Source organism: Marmota flaviventris, chromosome 3 (genome assembly GCF_047511675.1).
Source record: "Marmota flaviventris isolate mMarFla1 chromosome 3, mMarFla1.hap1, whole genome shotgun sequence".
NCBI lineage: Eukaryota > Metazoa > Chordata > Mammalia > Rodentia > Sciuridae > Marmota > Marmota flaviventris.
Genome location: NC_092500.1, coordinates 6,564,589 through 6,580,462, shown reverse-complemented (window position 1 = coordinate 6,580,462; position 15,874 = coordinate 6,564,589). Strand labels below are relative to the sequence as shown.

At 59.6% G+C, this 15,874-nt stretch overlaps 1 protein-coding gene across 4 annotated transcripts in view; it reads right to left on the bottom strand.

Moving 5' to 3' along the window:
- Positions 1-14,269, bottom strand: part of Nfam1 (NFAT activating protein with ITAM motif 1) — a 32,103-nt gene extending 17,834 nt beyond the window's left edge. For 2 of the 4 annotated variants that reach the window (XM_071609424.1, XM_071609425.1), the window contains exon 1: positions 13,942-14,253. In XM_071609424.1, the coding sequence (XP_071465525.1) occupies positions 13,942-14,059 (118 nt within the window). In that variant the 5' untranslated portion in view covers positions 14,060-14,253. Of the gene's footprint in view, positions 1-13,941 lie in introns of all 4 variants that reach the window. The other 2 variants (XM_027954571.3, XM_071609423.1) reach the window with 2 other exon arrangements.
- Positions 14,270-15,874: the final 1,605 nt, after the last annotated feature.

Sequence of the window (15,874 nt, the reverse complement as noted above, 5' to 3'; positions counted from 1 at the left end):
TGCTCCCCGTGTGGCCGCTCCAGCCGTGACCGTGACGCTCAGCGCTCGGGGCAGTCAGTTCCACAGCTGCCGCCCTCCCCCTCCCACACATCAGAGCTCTCAGGAAAAAATCGAAGACCCCTGGAGCCACGGCCGGCCTGGCTGGGGTCCTAACCCTCCTGCGGGCCTCTGAGATGCCACTCCACACCCAGGCTCGCGGCGCGGCCGGGCTCAGCACTCCCTCCCCCGGGGCCTTCCTGTCCGGCAGCTGGGGAGCAGACAGTTTTAAATTGAGGTCGCAGCGAGCAGCCGAGAACACGCAGGCCGCCTTGTTAATCGGGAGAAGATCGCGCGTGTGAGAGGCTCAGAGGGAGCCAGGAGATTTATTTTGCTGGAGAAAGTGAGGCGTGGGCCTCCTGCCGGTGGAGGGGGCTGGCCTGAGGCCAGGCCTCTCTTCTCAGGTCCCTGCAGCTCAGCCCAGGGTCCCTGGGGGAAGCCAGGCCTTCCAGGAGACCCGGGGCGGGATGAAGATGGCTCTCCATGCCCGTGTAGCTCTGGATGTGTTGAGATTTGGGGTTTCCTGTTGAGCACTAGATACGCCCTGCCCCCAAAGATCTGAAGACTCGGTTCCAGAGGACCCACCGGGTGTCCACTGTCACTTTGAGTCATTTTGTGATGATTAACATGACAGCGCTCACTGTGGCAATAGCCACTGAGCAGGCAGCAGGCCCCCTCTGGGGCCCCTGTGGCTGCCCCGGGGCTCCCCTGGTGAGCAGGTCAGGAGAGGGTGTTGCAGGGTCCTTTGTATTCCTGGACTCTGGGGCAGGTTACAGTTTTGCAAAATCAACATATTAGTTTTGTCATAAAACAAGGAGCCTTGCTTCAGAACAGAGGTTATCTGAGAGGCAGCAGGCAGGGAAGAAGGGGCGGGGGCGGGACCCCCTGGGGTCCCCTGGATGCTGGGAGGACCAGAGGGTAGGGTGATCCATGAAGGACTCCACCCAGCAAGCCCCAGGCACAAGCCCCTTCTGGCTCTGAGCTCTGACTCTTCCTGTGGCCCCCGTAATGGCCTAAGGCCCCCAGACTCGGCTCAGGAGTGAGGGCAGCGGGCCCAGCTGGTCCAGGGTCTCCTCATGAGGAGTTGGGATGACAACCCCATCAAAGCCACCAAGGAAATGGCCCCACCAGGGAGCTCACTGAGACCTCTCTTCTGCTGGGACCTGCTGCTCCTCCTCCAGTGCATTAAGAGGCCACCCAGGACTGGGGGAGCGGGGACCTCCTGCCAGCTCCAGCCCCTTCCCATCTGTCCTGCAGGAAGACGTTCATCTGATTGTCTTGAAAAATTCTCCCTATTTGAGGTCCCCTCCTGGAAAACGGGGGGACCTGCACTGCAATGAGGCTGATCTTCATGAATCCTGGGACATCTGTAAAAACAGACACCCATTGTTCCATAGTCTCCTGCGATTCGTTATTGTAAGGTCAGAGGTTAGGATCGTCAAAAGGGCCAGCCCTGGCCCTGGTCAGCTGCAGGGAGCAGAGGCTGGGGAACGAGACCCTCGGGCCTCTGATGAAACTGCCGTCTCTCCAGAAAGTAGAGAGAGGAGGCGGCCTGCAGGGCTCCAGGAGTAAGCACAGCCCATCCTCAGACATCAGGCCCACCCAGGGGCACAGGGCTGCGGGGACCCTGAGGCCCTGGCCTCCCCATGATCGCCTGCTCTGCTCCTTTGCTGGGCCTCAGCACCCATGCCCGGCCCACGGCAGCTGCCCAGCTCCCACACAACCTGAGCCCCAGAGGCCCCTGGGGTTTGGGCTGTGGGGATCCAACCCTGCTGTTCCAATGGGCTGCCCTCTAGAAGCCGCCCCAGTTGAGGTCAGTATGGCAGGGAGGCCCACAGTAGGCCCACAGTTATTTACTTCCCCGTCCACGAATGCTGTTCAGTTATCACGTCTTTATGCCTTTCGCTAATCAGGTGGGTCCTGTCCTGGGCCTGGGGGGCTCCCTGATCCTACAACATCCCAGAGTGACAGGCAAGGCTGACGTGGAGCAGATGGAACCAGGGCAGGAGGACCGGTGGTCTGTCAGGGGTGGGGAGGGGCCTGTTGGTGACCTGGGCATCAGGAGGGCATTCATGGCCTGGAAACAGGAGCACACAGTCAGCAGGGAAAGAGCATGATCTGGCCGGGTACGACACAGGCCCTGTGTCAATCAGACACCACCACAATTTGTCCTTTGAGACAACAATTGCAACCCCACTCCACAGGGAGAGAAACAGAAACAGATGGTCTCAGAGGCCCAGAGTTACAGAATGCAGGAGTGATGGAGCTGGGCTTTCCTCGGGGCCGTCTGTGCTGAGGGAGAACCCAGGCTGGGAGCAGCAGTCAGAGACAGAGCCACGTGGGGGCACGACAGGCTGTGGGACAGGTGTGCGCCCGGCAGCACCAGGCGCAGTAGCCACCAGATGGGTTTGTCAGACTCTAGGCAGAAGTCCTAAGTGTGCATAGTCGATGGCTGAGAGGTGACTGCGAGAGCCCAAGGCCTTGTGGAGTTACACCTCTGGATTATGTCTCATGGATCTTTGTCCCTTGTCCTGGCAAAGCCAGTGGGTCCCTCCTGGGTCAATGTGGGCCAGGGACAGTGAGCTGGCTCGGCGTCCTCTGAGACACCGCTCATGCAGCTGCCTGGAGGGACACACACCCCGGAGGACTGGGGGGGGGGAGTGAGAGCCGCTGCGCTAACACACCCAGGGGTCCCTGAGTGGTCCATGAAAGTGCCCCCGGAGACCACCCCAATACTGCAGGTTTCCAGAGCACAGCAGCACCCTGTCCCCAACACCTGGTGAGGAAGGACACTGTCCCCACAACGCTCCTCTGCCCTCCCTGCCTCTGCCCAGAGGACCATGAGGAGGGGTCTGAGTGGCAAGAGACAGGAGGGGCCTGGTCCCACTTTCACACAGGCCCCAGGGGGCTGGGGAACGATGTCAATGGTCATCAAGTCAGAGTTTTGTCTATTACAGGGTTGAAGGTTTGCAGAACTAGGACTTAGCCTTGACTCTAAGGGGCCAGAGGACTGTGACTTGTTCAGAGTGACTGGAGCCACTGAGCCCACTGGGGCAATTCTTCCCATATGGAGGGTCTAAAGGGCCCAGGAGCAACTCCACGTTCTTTTTCTGATCATCCTCCAGACCCTGCGGGCTCTCGGGGGCAGTGGGCTGGTAGACGTGGTGCAGGGGTAGACACTGGGAGGAACCTCCACCCACAGCCTTGTCTGGAGGGGTCCGAGATTGGCAGGCACTGGGCCCGGAGGGGGCGGGGTGGGGAGTGAGGACAGCGCCCCTGCCGGCTGCTCCTTCCACAGCCCAAGTAGGGAAAGGAGAGGGGGAGCGACTTGAAGGTCAGGTGCAGGGGGCACAGGGCCGAGAGGGGAGGAGGCACCTTGTGGGTGAGGGCCTTGGGAGACAGGGGCAGGGGGAGGCTGGGGACAGAGCCAAACAGAGACAGGGCTAGCAAATGCTTGTGTCGTGGCGCCTTCAAGGGCCTACCCTCCGCAGCGCCACCACCCGGCCCTGCCCTCGGAGCTTTGCTAGTCCTGCTTGGCCTCAATCCTTCCTCCCCCACTTCACCCCCCACCCGGCTGCAAGCAGAGGTGCCCCGGCTGGCAGCCCAGGCCACTGCTAAACCTGCCCAACCACGTTTCAGGAGTCCTCAGGGATGACACCTCCTCTACCCCGCGATTCTCTGCAATTTTCCAAGGCTCAGGAGAGGCGGAGAGGAAGCCTGGAGCTGGGCCAGAAATGGGGCGGGGACAGAAGAGGCACAGAAAGCCCAGGTTCCGAAGGCAGCAGACGCAGATTTCGGTGCCCGCTCTTCCACTAAAAGGCTGTGCAGCCTTGGGCATAGCCTTTACCTCTCTGAGCTTTGGTGTCTCCCTGCAACACAGGGAGAGGAACAATGGCATCCTGAGGGGGTTCCTGTGGGATTCACTGGGACCAGGAACTCACGTGCCTGCCACGAGGCCCGGCTGCCTCCCCTCAGCAGACAGGGAGGAGGCGGGGACGTCGGAGCTCTCTGCAGAAGCTGTCCTGCCCTGTCTGTCCAAGTGACCCAAGTGGCCCACAACATAGGCAGGACAGAAGCCCCAGGGGCCTGTCTCTGCCCGGGCTTGTCTGCCACCTCAGGCCCTGTCTGACTGACCCTGGGTGTGACCCCGGCTCCCCCTCCCCCTGCGGTGTAGCCTGAGCGGCAGAGCCCCCTCCCCTGCCCCTCCTGGTCGCGCCTGCTCTGCCGTGGTGGGAAGACCATCTACCACCCGCTGCTGCCGGGTTCTTCCTTTTCCGGTTCTCCTTATGAGTCTGAGGCTCCTTGAACTGCTGTCTGAGTGCTGGGTGGAGCCCCCGTGGGTACGCCCCTGACGGCTACCGCCCAGGTGAGTCCCTGGTGGAGGGATCGGGATGCACAATCAAGGAACTTGGCCCCTCCCCCCACCCGGTGTGTGGCCATCTGCACCAGCTTTCCTCTGGTCACCCCTGCTCAGGATCTGACCTCCCGCCCTGGCACGATACCGCCTTCCTCGGGGCCCCACCCAGCCCCGGGCCCAGGCAGCCCTCTCTGCTGGGCTCTGAGCTTCTGGGAGAGGTCCCCACACCCATCGTACTCCTGCCCTGCTTGAACCGGCAGCGGCTCCCTGCTGGAGGAGACCCAGAAAGGAGTCTGAAACCAATTTACAGGGTCAAGACAAGCAATTAAAAAAAAAATTGAACATGGAGCATTTCAAGCATAGCAAGATCACCATTTGTGACCTTCTGCTTTCAGTTATATTCATACAACTGGGCTCAGACAGGATCACGCTAAAACACACTTCTCTCAACTTTGGGCCACTATTGGAAAAAATAGAAAGTCCCTGGGCCAGAGGATCCAGTCCACGGCTCCCAGGCCCCGCACAGCCCTGCCCAGCTGCCCGCTGTCCCTCACTTACTCAAGCTATTCCTCTGCTGGGAACATTCATTCTCCCAGGTCCCCTCTTTGAGGCCATCTCCGTCTCCAGGGGAGGCTCCCTGCGCCACTCCTGGGTGCCTGGCTCCCGAGCACAAAGCACACTCTCCAGCTTCATTCTGAGGCCACGTGATGAGGAGAGCTAACTTCCCCTGGGCACAGTCCCCTTTTCTGGATGAGGAAACTGAGGCTCAGACAAGGGATGAGGTTTGCCCGAGCGGCTGGCAAGCGGTGGAGATGGGATTTTGGGCTGGTCTCTCTGAGCGTGTCACCCCACACACCTCTCCACTGCTCTGGGCTACAGTTTTTAAAATCTCCAAGCAATCAGAACGAAATGAAGAAAAGAAAAAAGAACTACCTCCCTGAAAGAGAATTAAAAATTCAGAGGCCATTTCCCTGAATGTGGGTCATCTCATAGGCAGACATGGCTGGCAACATGCAGGTGTTTGGGGACAGCGGTACTCAGAACAAAGCCTGCAGCATTAGGGGGTTGCTACTGTCACCCTGGCTCAAGTACAGCCCGCGACTCTCAGAGCAGGAGCAGATAGAGTGTCCCTAGAGGGCCAGGTGGCGCCCCTCCCTTGCTGCAGAGGAATGCACACCTGAGTTGCTCGGTACAGGTAACTGAAAATGCTCAATAAGCGCTTAAGGAACGCCCCGCGGCCCAGGATCTCCCCCTCCTCCTCCGCCCCAGCTGCCCTGGCCTCCTTGGCAAGCTGCTCAAATCCAGCAGCTCTCGCCCAGCTCCCGCTCTTCCTGGACCGCAATCCCTTCTACAGCGCGGAGCAGGGCCCAGGCGTGCTGATCAAAGGGATGCATCCCGACCTAGGTCGATTTTAAAGGAAAACTCTTTGATTCCCCGGCTACAGAAGAAAGCCGTTCCCACGGTCTTTATTTTAGGCCTGGTGTTTGCCCTCCAATTTAATTTTGGCATCTCTTGAAGCGGGGGGCCTTTTTAAAAGCCCTTCTGAAGGGCCCCTGGGAGGACACCGACCAGGCTCCTGGTTTATCCAGAGCTGCTGCCATGTGCCCGAGCCCGAGTCCCAGGATGCCACAGAAACCCCCGCAGGCTGTTCAGGACACAGGCGTCAAATGTGGGCACATGGCCAAGCGACTGGCGCAGGAGGGGCAAGCCACCTTTGAATGGAGTGTGTCTTACAGGGTTTTAGCGCCAGTGGCCTCGGAATGGCGCCCTCAGACTGGCTGTCACGTCTTTCAACACCTCTGAATCACAGCGCCGCATACAGATGTAGCTGGCTTGGGTCCTTCGCACAGCGGTGCTGGGTCCCACTCTTGTACCTCCAGCTCTGGAACCCATGGCACAAGGTGGCCACGAGGGGACACAAACCATGCGTGGACTGTCAAAGGTCTGGTCCTGTATAAACTCCACAGGTGCCAAGTGGGGATTTACTGCCGCCACCTCCCCTCCAGTCGTCTTGGGAGGTGAGCTCTGAGAGGGTGGCTTGGGCCCCGCGGGGACTGTGTCTCTGTGCCCACCTCTGCGTCCAGAGGGCTGGGGGCAGGGCTCTGCTTCTTGTCTCTGAATGGGGGCAGCTGACATGGAACAGACTCCCTTGGGTGCACCCTTCAGTGGGGAGTGGGTGCCCACCCACAGTCCCACCCCTGGGAAGGACTTGACTGATGGAACTGGAACATTCTGGGATAAAGGAAAGCCCTGGGGGACCCCCCATCAGCCTGGGAGCAGGAAGGGGCTTCCTGGGGAGGAGACCCTGGACTGGATCATTGGTTTTTGTTTTTTAATTACAATTCTTCAGTCCATCCCACCTCCCACCCTGTCTCCTTCCCCTACAAGAGTGAAATGGGCTCACCGTAGAGATTCTGCAAACCACAGGGAAGGATCAGAAGAAAGGTGGGCTTGTCTGCGGCTCACCCCCCTGACAGAGCGGCTGTGCACATTTGATGTCTTTCTTTCCCATCTCTTTACCACGCTGAACTTTGAAGGAAGAAAGAGTAGGGAGGCAGCCAGGTGGGGGAGGGGCGTGGAGCAGAACTTTCAGCACAAGAAAGCTCTTGGGTGAAGCTTCTGGAAGTCTCGACACAGGGCAGGGAGTCGGGATCTGCAGAGCAGGTAGCTGGGAGAAGGTGTTGTGGCTGGGGGCAGGGCGAGGAGGTGCTGGAGAGGTGGGAGGTGGGCCTCCTGGGAATCTGGTGGAGCCTCCGAGGGATTTTCCTCTGGGAGGTGGCGTGACAGCCTTTGCATTTTAGAAAAAGAACAGGAGAAATCTACCGAGAGCCGCTCTGTCTCCTCTACTCTCTGCGCCTGTGCCTCTCGGTCCTAGGATGTCTCAATCCCAGCCGCTCCCCAGGATCCTGCAGCCTGGGCACAAACTCTCAATTGCCCTCCCTCCTACCTCGTCCCCAACCTGCCAACCCCCGACCCTATCCCCGGCTGACCACAGGATGCTTTCCACTGGCTGCCTCTGCTGCCACCAAGGAGGCCAGCAGACCCCTGCCCCGTGGGGCTCCGCGGCATCTCTGGCTTTCCTTACACAGCCCATCCCTGAGGTTGGGTGCATGATCCTTGGCTCGGCCCATAGCCTCACCTGCCCCTGGAGGCCTCTGTCACTCCCCAGGCACCTCTGAGAGCCACAGGTGAACACCGTGGGGAAGCAGCAAAGGAGTGGAGATCAGGTTTGTCAGGGGCTGGGAGAAGGGCCAGGGGACACCATAGAGAAGGTAGCCTATGCGATGACCTTGACAGAGACCTTAGAGGTCACCAGGTGACAGGACACTTTCCAGGCCAAGGGAGCAGTAGAACAAAGGCTCAGGGAGGGATGTGGCTGGATTCTCCAGGGAGGGGGGTCAGCCGGCCACTGAAGAGCAGGCCTGGCATAGGGAGCTGCCCAGGAGGAAAGGACAGCTGGGTTGACAAGGGGCGGCTGGTGGCAGTGAGGCTGTACACCTCGTTCCCAATCTGCCAACACCCCTACCCTACCCCTACCCTACCCCCAGGCTGACCACAGGATGCTTTCCACTGGCTTTGTGGTGCTTTGTGGACCTACTGTCTGCTGGTCCCCTGGCTGCTTAGGACAAGGGCTGATTAAAGGATACTCATGTTTTAAATTTGATGTGCTGCCAAGTGGTCTTCAGAAATGTGCCTGTCAACCCTGTGACCAGCACTGCAGCCCAGGGTCCTCCCGACTATGTGAGGATTGGCCCACCTGGTGGGAGGCACCCCTGCCTCAGCTCAGTGTCCCCCTTCCCGTAGCCCTTCAGTGGCAGCAGTGCCTGGCCCTGAGTCCCCAAGGCTCTGGCTCTGGGCCCCCTCTTTTGAGCCATCATACACAGTCCTTGGGCAGGAGAGCAAGTCCCAGCCAGGCCCACCAGGCCACCTCTCCTGGCTCTTCCAGGCACCCTGCACAACCCCCAGCCCTAGAATGAAGCCCCCAGGCACCGTGACTCATCCAACAGACCCTCAGAAGCCAGGAGTTCCCAAGTCCCAGCCAAGATTCCCCACAGCACAGCTGGCCAGGGGCCTTCCAGCCTTAGACCTGCAGCCCCGTCTGTGCCTGGCCCTGTGCTGGACTCAGCCTCAGAGATTAGACTCAGGCCCGTCCCAGCCCTCCCAGGACCTCCTGTTCTGACAACATCTAGGCACAGCCTGGGTGTGTCCAGGGACAGTGCATCACTGGCACCTGTAGGAGGTGTGGGAAGGCCATGGTCAGACCCTTGACCTGTGAGGATCCTGAGCCCCAGGCCCAGAGGAGTGGGTGGCAGGGGGCAGTTGCTGGGGTCCAAGGAGCCAGGTTGGCAGGGCACACACTCACCTGCCCTGGAGAGGTGAGCACCAAGTCCCACCACTCGCCTTGCCCTGGAAACCTGTACCCACAGCTGAGGCCTCAAGACCCCCCGAGGGTCACAGGTGCTGGTCCCTGAGGCCATGAGTGGAGCTGGATATACCTTCTTGTGCTGGCAAGAGGCCTGCGTGAGAGGATGTGGGGACCTCAACAGTGTGGGCAAAGGAGGCTCAGAGTAGCCAGGTGACTTGGCTAAAGTCTCCTAGGACTCACATCCAGACGTTCAGGCTGTCCTCACCTGAGGACAGGTGAGGACAATCCAGCTTCTGTCCCCCTGCCCCAGGCTCACCTGGAGAACCCCCTCCCTTTCCTCTGGCTTCAGCCTCACCCAGTGTCCACCGGCCAGATTCCCACACTCCAGGGCCTCACCTAGGTCCACCAGGAACAGGGGAAATGTCAGATTTTGTTTTTAGACCCACGTTTATCCAGATGCCGTGACTACTCTCCCACACAAGACACGCGGGGCAGGGGCTGGGGCGGCTCAGTGCACTTGCCTAGTGTGAGCAAGGCCCTGGGTTCAGTCACCAGCACCCCCCAAAATTAAAAATTATATATGCTTACAATACACAAGGAACTTTGTATTCTGTCCAACTCAGAAAGGAGTCTGAGATCCAGAGTGGATAGGGACCCTATCTCACCCGAATGATCACCTAGACCTGTCTTTTCCCCTAATGCACCTGGCCAGGGACCCTCTAGCCCTGGACCTGCAGCCCCTGGTCTGTGCCTAGCTCTGTGCTAAACTCGACCTCAGAGGTTAGACTCAGGCCTGGCCCAGCCCTCAGCACCTCCTGTTCTGAAGCCGTCTAGATATAGCCTAGGTGTGTCCAGGGACAGTGGTCACTGGCACCTGTAGGAGGTGTGGGAAGGCCACGGGCAGACCTTTGACCTGTGAGGATCCTGAGCCTAGAGGAGGGGGTGGCAGGGCCAGCTGCTGGACCCTGAGGAGTTTGGCTGGAGGGCACACCCTGTCAATCCCCCAGGGCATCGCATCTGGACCCTGCTCAGGGCACCTCCTGGGGCTGTCTGACTGTGTAACTCTTGTTACTCTGTCCTGGGCATCAGCTGGTGCCAGGCACCAGGCTGGAGTCCACAGAATCCCTGCCCCAGGGACACTCTTATCCACACAGGAGGAGCAGCTACACTGGAAACACACCCCAGAGTCACCTAACATGCACACGTGTTCATAGCCCTGGACAGGCAGCCCTGGGACGCCAGGATTACTGGGGGAATGGCCGTATATTTACTGGGCAGGATACTCTGCATCGAGAGTCCAAAGCTGTTTTCTGAACAGGGCCAGGTAGCAAACATTGCAGGCTTTGAGGACCTTGTCACTTGCACCACAACTACTCAACCGTCACCATAGCACAGCGGCAGCCCTGGGTGACCTAGGTACAAATGAGGGTGGCCATGTTCCAATAAAACTTTATTGGTGGATGTGGCCATTTGAATTTTGTAGAATTTCACACCATCAAATATTCATCTTTTGATTTTTTTCAATTATTTAAAAATATTTAAAAAGCCACCCACAACTCAGGAGAGGCAACGGGCTGGATTTAGGCACAGGCCATGGTTTGCTATTTCTGCTCTGCGGCCGTGAAAACAAACGTACCATCAACTAGATGCACCTTAAAAAGCATAAATGTTGAACCAAGAGGCGCATCACCAGAGAATACATGCAATGTTCCTAGATATGCAAAGTTCAAACCAGCGCACGAGGCTGGGGGCCTGACTCAGTGGTAGGGGGCCTGCCTTGCACCTGTGAGACCCGGGTTCACCTCATCCCTAGCATCACACACACACATGAAAGGCCAACTCCTCCCTATGGCTTAGGGACACGCACTAGATAGAAAAGCTATAAAGAAATGCCCCAAGAGTCAGGAGGCTGGTGCCTCTGAGGGGAGGTACCACCCTCAAGAGGGTGTCTTTGGAGGAATGTTCTGGAACATTCTGGAATGACCTGGACTGTTCTCTTTCTGACCTCCTCGTAGTCACACAGGACTGTGAAGTGTTCATATTCAGCACAGGACTTTTCTGTATGTGTTTCACATTTCACAGTCACAACGCAGAAAGCAAGGAGGACAGGCGCTGCGGGGACAGTGTCTGAACCCCACCTGACGGGCGTCTGTAATCTGCTTGGAAACGATGCGGCCTCCCACTGCTCTGCCAAGAGACTCTCCAGTCAGACGGAACCTCTCGCCGGTCCTCCCCCGGCCCTGCCTTCTGGCCTCCCTGCCTTTGTTCACGCTGGGCCTGCCACCGGTGCCCCTCCAGCCGGCGGCCTTCCCAGCGCTCCCTGGCCGCGCTCCAGCAGGGCCCTGCGGTCCGTGCCCGCCTCTGCTTCCCAAGCTCTTTATTGGGATTAGACAAAGATGAAAGCAGAGGCCAGCAGTGAGGGAGGCTGGCGGCGAGAAGGGAGGCAGGAAGCCCTGGCCTGTAAAAGGCAGAGCATCGTCCACCTTTCAGACAACAAAGGGGCTGCCACAGAGGCAAACCCCCTCAGGCGAATTCCACCCAGGGTCGTTCTCAGGGTCGTTCTCGCTGTTTCACCAGGCTGAGAGTGAGGCCTGTGGCTTGTTCTCCGCTGGCCCCTCCAGCACCTTGAACTGGTCCTCCTCAATGGATATTTGATAAATAAATATAGCCCAGAGTTCTGGAAAGGCCAAGAAGAAAAGGAACCGATATTTGTTGAAGACACCGAGGACCAGAAAGGTTAAGCAAATTGTTTGAGGTGACACAGCCGTCAAGAGACAAGAGAAGGCTCTGAACTCAGGTTGTCTGGCCCCAAAGTCCTTGGGGATATCTGAGGCCTGGCAGAAAAGGGTGAGAAGCTGGGCCTCTGGCTCAGGTAGTTCCCCTCTGGGGGGAGCAGTTGCCCATGAAACCAGATGGCCTGTGGCTGCCAGAGCCTTTGAGAGACACAGAACTCACCGAGGGCTGAAGAGGCCCGAGGGTCACAGACCCGAGTCCCAGCTCACCCAGGAGAAGGAGGAGGAGGAGGGCCATGCCAGGGTAGGCTGGAGACCACCAGGCCGGAGTCTGTGGGCTCTCCAAGATGTCCTGAGTCTCCATTGGCTGTGCCAGGCTGGCAGGCAGCTGACAATACTGATGTCCCAAACAGCAGGCTTGGCCTTATTATTGTACCCATTCAACAGATGAGCCATTCAAGGCACAATGACATTAAGTAACCTGCTCAGAGTCCCAGGGCAAGAGGTACGGCTCAGACTGAACTCAGGCTGAATGTCCCTGGCTCATGCTCTTAACCCCAGATCATGATCCCAGAGACTCAGGAGACTGAGGCAGGAGGACTGCGAGCTGGAGGCCAGCCTTAGCAACTGAACCCTGCATCCTGAACCTGGACCTCAGTGAGGACACTGACCATGCCCCCTCCGGCAGGACGCAGCGAGGGGTGGACAGTGAGGGGTGCAGGCCCGTCTGCGTGGGCACTGGGGAGGGTTGGAGGAGGGGGCAGGATTCCTGCTGTCAGCCTCAAGCAGAAGCCTGGGACAGGAGTGTGGGGGAAGGGCATGGAGCCGCAGATAGATGAAGTGGGGTGCCGTGTGCTGCCCCAGTGGGTTCCGGGGACCTTCCCCTCTTGTGAAAGAGCAGGCAGAGTTTCTCTGCGGTGCAGCGTTTGTTGCAATCCTGGGCAAAATGTCCGCTTTGGTTCCCACTGTTACAAAAGAGCTTCTCCGCAGAGGCAGCTGCGGCCCCAGCGCCTGGCGAAGCCTCGGGACTCAGTGACAGCGTGTGCCAGGTGTCTTTCAGGGCAGGGGACCACGCAAAGGGAACATGATGGGGACTGGGGGAAATGAAGAGGACCAAGTGGGAGTTGGAAAGCCTTGTCACCAACAAGCAGCGGTCCCCAGGCTGGTCCTCTTGGCACCCATCTGGTGTGTGGGGCAACGTGGGACGCACGGGTCGCAGGCTGGGCCCAGCCTACTGTAGAGACACACAGGTCGGCCCTGGCCTCCTCAGGGTAAATTCATTTTTTGGGTGGAGAATGTTCTTTGCCATATGTTGGGGGGAGCCCCAGAGCCCGTGGCCAGTGGTCCTGGCTGGGGCTGAAGTGACTGGGGTCAGAGCCCGACCTCTACTTGCATCTAGGCCCTGGGCAAGGTCACTGGCCTCCCTGGACCTCCATTTTCCTGTCTTTGAAATGGTGCTGGGGAGGACACTAAGTACCCCACAGGGTGTGGTGAGGGTGGACGGGGTGCCGCCGGTTGAGGGCCTGAGAGAGGCGGATCTGACCCTCGGACGATCGTGGTATAAACGCTCGCTCCCCGAAGCCTCCGAAAAATCGAAGCGAATACAGAGGAAAAGCCCCTGACCTTCACAGAGGGGTGACCACCGTGGGCCACGGGCCAGCTGTGCCCAGGCCAAAGAAGGACCCGAGGAAATCTGGCAGAAGTTCCTCAGTGCTGCCAGGAAGCCACAGGGAGCCTGAGGGACCCAGGGAGGCTGCCCTGGAGAGGACACTCCGGAAGACCCCCGCCACCTGGGTGAACGGCCCCCAGGAAACCCACCCTAACGCCTGGTTTGGATCCAGGCCACCCAACTTCTGGGGGAGCCTGGGACCAGGAAGGGGCAGCAGCAGTGGCCCCCGGAGAAGCAAACGCCTGTTGTAAAACACTTGGCTTTGGGTTGTACTACAAGAAGTGGGAGGGGCCACTCTCTCCCGTCACAGTGACAATTTTGTACCCCAGGGTGCCGTGCTCTGGGCGGCTGGCAGCTGGCCTCCCCTTCTCTCCCTGGCTAATCAGTGTCAGCGACAGACCAGGCAGGCTCGGGCTGCTTGCCAGGTCCAACCCAACAGCCACATGACAGTCCTGAGGCGGTAGGCTGTCCCTCCCCAGGACCCGGGCCCCACCCTGACACCCATCGCCCACCCTCCTTGTTTAAGGCCAGCAGGCCCTGCTATGCTGGGAGGGGGGTGTAACACAGCCACAAGGGGGACAGTGCTGTTCCCGGCCCTCCAAAAGCCACCTGGGCAAGGCATTAGCTAGACATCTTCTAGGTCCCTGAAGGGTCCCCTGTGAAGTCTGCAATGTGCAAACAGCAACCAGCAAATCCCCAGAGACAGGTCCCAGGGAGCCAGGGAGCCAGCGCTCCGGCTGTTGTCACCCACAGGAGGGCGACGAGAGGAGACAGACGGTACCTGCCAGCTGCAAGGTCCAGGGCACCAGGAGCCACCCCAGGATCCGGGAAGCCATGGGGCAGCCAGGAGGGTGCAGGGGGCCCGCCGCGGCCTGCCACCACAGAAGCCGTCTTTGCATCCCGGGCTTCCTTGGTCAATGTCCCTCCTTCCTCTTTAGTTCCCAGGAGGGCACGGCCCACAGCGGCAGCCACGGTTCCCTTTCGTGTTCCACAAGCTCCTCCCTGATCACCCTTCTGCTTCCTCAAGGCCGCCCTTGGCTACCCCTGGCCATCACCCGAATTTCCTCTCTAACAGTGGGGGTGGCGACAGATGGGAAGTCTGGGACTCGGCCAGGTCACACAGGCAGAGCAGAGCTGGGGCGGGGACTCGGGCCTCCCCAGGAGGCTTCCGCCCTCCTCAGCCCCTCCCAGCCGGGCCATAGAGAGGAGGTAACCAGGTTTCCGTGGGTGACCTCAGGTCCGGGGTAGCACTTCATTTCTGAAACATTTTTCAAACAACCACAAGCTCGTCCACAAGAACTTCCCCTTTGAATCCGGGAACCCTTGATAACGTGCTACTGAGGAGTGGGCTTTTTCGGTGGGGGTGTGAGTGGTTGGGGAGATAGGAGGCTGGTGGAGGAGGGGCAGGCTGCGAGGGTTAGGGGACAGCCCCACGTTCTCAGCTGTGGACAAGGCCCAGCATCTGCTGGGGCTGAAAGACAGGCTGCCGTCCTTAGCCCAGGGAGGGCCTCTGGGGCCTCTGGCAGAGGCCCAGGGGATGCCTCCCCATGGCTTCACTCCATCCCCCCACCGTGAGACTCCCCGCTACTTCCCCCACCGCAGCCCATTGCAGCTCTGGCCTGGCCTGGCGGCGCCTGGCGGCAGAGAAAGGTTGCTGCCTGGGTCCCCCCCAGCAGACTGGGAGGCCTGCCCCCTTGGCACTCTGGAGCCACTGCTGGGCTGGATGAGGTGGGCATCTGGAGTGGCAGAGGGAAGCGACCCAGGGTGGGGTGCGTGGGTGGGATGAAGTTGGCCTCCGAGTGCACTGTGCCACCCGCCAGTGCTCACCTCCATCAGCGCCCACCAACGCCCCCGAGAAGAGGCTGTTCTCAACTGCACAAAGGAGACTGTACCCACGAGGAGCTGAAGCAAGTTGCCCAAGACCACGGCAGATGGAGGGGCCAGAATCCAAGGCCAGGCTGCGAGGTGCCGGGGCCTCCTCCAGCCCCGCTGCCCCTGAACACAGCTGGGTCTCCTGGCTGCAGCCCCCAGGATGTCACAGCAGGGCCCTGCCAGGGCTTTGCTCCCATGCGTTCCCCGTGGCCACTTTGCACGTGATCCATGACAGCCCAAAGGTGCTTCCCGCCAACACCAGGAGCACAGGAGGATGGCAGGCAGGAGCAGGGCCACCCCCAGGAGAGGAAGACGGATGAACGCGAGACGTTCCAGCGCACGAGGGCGGGCCGGGACCCGGCGGTATTGACTGTTGATCCATCACCGTGATACATGATCGCGTGTGTCACAGCGAGACACAGATAATCTGCTTCCTGCTGCTCCCCAGCTCCTGGGGGGAGCAGGTTGTCTAAGCACCTCGATGCCATGGTGATAGACGTCATGTTAATGCCGCGGCGCGCAGAGGGAGCGTTTTAAAGGCACCGGGCTGTGCCTCTGCGAGTCTCGTTACAACTTGGCACTGGGAGGTGGCCGAGTGCCAGGCTGCATGAACACGAAACCCTGCTCCTCTGACACTGGCAGTGCCCCCGCACCTGCCCAGGTGCCAGCTTGCTGCTCCTGCCTGTCGCTGGAGTGCTCTACCTCCCAGGCGGACACGCAGCAGCCTGATCAGCCGAGCTCCTGGGGACCTTGACCTCCTCGGCACCTGGGTCCCACCTCCTTCACCTCCCGTGTGTCTTCATACTGTGACGGCTTTGCACGGATGACTGAGCCTAAGATGC